Below are 2500 nucleotides of genomic sequence, written 5' to 3'. Positions count from 1 at the left end.
GGTGGTCCATACTGGCTTGTTTTGTTTTGCTTCACTCAGTACATGATAAGCAGCCACTCATATCAGCTCACATCTTCATCAGGGGTTTCACGGGAAGAGAATGTAATGCCTTGCTTTTCTATACAATCATTCGGCTGTTAAGTCAAGAGATCAGTTATCAGTTACACTTCTTTCAGGAGTTGAGATCATGAGGGTTCTCTGTCATGAATAAGGAGTTATCTTGTTTAACTAATTCTAAACTCAGATCTGTATAACAAAATCAAAGTTTATTTTCTGCTGTAGGTTCAGTGACATGACACTAAGGTTATGCACCTCATTTTCTTACATTTCATTCAGACATTTGCAGCAGAGGTGACTTTTGCTTGGATGAGCCAGAAACCCCTATCATGTTGAGAGACAGACACCAGTAGAGCAATTTGTCGTTCCCTTCTGTGTTTGGTTGTATGACTGGTCTAAGTAATGACCCATGCAGACTACACAATTTCAGCCCGATTTTGACACGATTGTGTCGTGGCTGACAAATTTCCATTGTCTTGTCCGACAAATTTCCATTGTCTTGTCCGAATATTCAAAGTCGGGAACGACGTTCGAAGGAGGAAGCGTCTTGTAATGTGACATGTTCAACGACCCGCGATTAATTGTCTGCGACATTCTACGACGTTAGGCTACAATAGATCTTGTAATGTGGGCACTATTGCGACCAAGACGGGGCAAGATTGTGTGGTTCTCTGATCGCCTAGTCTGACCTGGTCAATCGTGAAAGACAAAAAAATCTTGTACCGTAATTTCCCGACTATTAGCCGCGGCTTATAAATTGATTTTGCAAAATGTCTTCAGCTATGAGGTTAATACAGGGGGACAGTTAATATGGTGTTTATGGTTTTGTTTCTTTTAACTTGCATAAAACACTGTCCTGCGGCTTATACGAAATGCGGCTTATATGCGGGAAATTACTGTAGTCTGTACAGGCCATGATGTGTAAAGTGTATCACTCCATGGTTCAGGTCAGAAATCCACCACCCCTCTGACAGCCCCACCTCTCCTATCTGCCCCTCGTTGTGTCTGATGGATGGGGGCTGCTACCTGCAGCGTGAGGGTTGCAGCTGTGTGTTGCCTGCAGCTACATTCCTGTGCAAGGAAATATCTCTCTTTTACAGGGATGTGTGAGACAGCATGAACCACAAACTCCCAGTGGGACATGCAGACGTCTCCAAGAGGAATGTGTTTTCAGCTCCTGCTCATGCCACCGCTGCACACACTCTCACAGAAATGTGTGTGTGTGTGTGTGTGTATGTGTGTCTGTGTGTGTGTCTGTCTGTCTGTCTGTCTGTCTGTTTCTGTGTCTGTGTCTGTGTCTGTGTCTGTGTCTGTGTCTGTGTCTGTGTCTGTGTCTGTGTCTGTGTCTATATCTGTGTCTGTGTCTTTGTATGTGTGTGTGCCTGTATATGTGTCTGTGTGTGTGTGTCTGTGTTGGTAATGTGTGTGTCACTGGTGTTATGTAATCCTTTTTGTTGTGGTTTCACCAACCGTGTTCGTGGTTTGTTATACAGTAGTTGAATAGATAACTGCAGAAAGTATTTTTACAATACACGTCATCCAACCACACTCTTTAAACAACCTGCCACTGACAGTACTGGAGAACTGGCCATAGGTGGTTACGTACTATCATGTCTAAATATAACTATATATACAACTTTAATGTACACCACCATCACAAGTTTGGACTGTGGTTGGAACTTGAATGTGATATAAAGGAAAAAAAATCATTATCCCTTTATATTGCATTTCTTTATTTCTTTATTTACATTTACAAGTAAGTCACCCTTCTTCTACAGAACTCCTGTGAGGAAAAGTTCTTCAACCAATCGTTACCTATTATGGGATATATTCTCTCTCCATGTAATTTGATCAGTAAGATCAAATACCTATTGGGCTGAGTATGAGAATGAGCTGAACTGCGCATCCATTATCTGTCTGTCAGGTAGCCCTTTGTGTGCCTGTGTGGGAGGCAGCGCTAGCTGTCAGGGCAGGCCCTCACCTTCTGCTGTGCTCCTCTCCACAGCCGCAGGAATGTGTGCACGGAGGGGAACAACCCCAATCAAAGCCATCCACTCAAATAAAAACAAGAGGCCGCACGCACACACAAAAGGGCACATATGCTCACACGTACAGTACTGTACGTGTATATAGGCACACACACATACTCTCAGAAGCACATTGACACAGACACACACAAAGGCACTCCAATTCCATATGTCTCTCGGATACATACACGTATGTGTTCCGTTATTTGTATCTACTGTACTGTATGTGTTTGTGTTCAAATTACATTTAAACACACAAAAAAAAGACAAAGGCAAATGTCCTCCCACAGACACACACCCACACCACACTCTCACAAGCCAGCTCATATATGCCATTTCTCTCTCTTTAGGTTGGTAAAGAGGAAAATCAGAAGTTCACTGAGATAAAGCAGAATCTGAGGAAGTCCATCAAAGAA

At 43.0% G+C, this 2500-nt stretch overlaps 1 protein-coding gene across 1 annotated transcript in view; it reads left to right on the top strand.

Moving 5' to 3' along the window:
* cfap43 (cilia and flagella associated protein 43) overlaps positions 1 to 2500 on the top strand; it is a 19790-nt gene that overhangs the window by 6486 nt on the left and 10804 nt on the right. The window contains exon 17 of the mRNA XM_062519068.1: positions 2435 to 2500. This exon is cut by the window's right edge and continues 12 nt beyond it. Within this exon, the coding sequence (XP_062375052.1) occupies positions 2435 to 2500 (66 nt within the window). The remainder of the gene's footprint in view (positions 1 to 2434) is intronic.

This window comes from Sardina pilchardus, chromosome 18, assembly GCF_963854185.1.
Source record: "Sardina pilchardus chromosome 18, fSarPil1.1, whole genome shotgun sequence".
In the NCBI taxonomy this organism is placed as follows: Eukaryota; Metazoa; Chordata; class Actinopteri; order Clupeiformes; family Clupeidae; genus Sardina; species Sardina pilchardus.
This window is presented reverse-complemented; position numbering and strand designations above follow the sequence as displayed.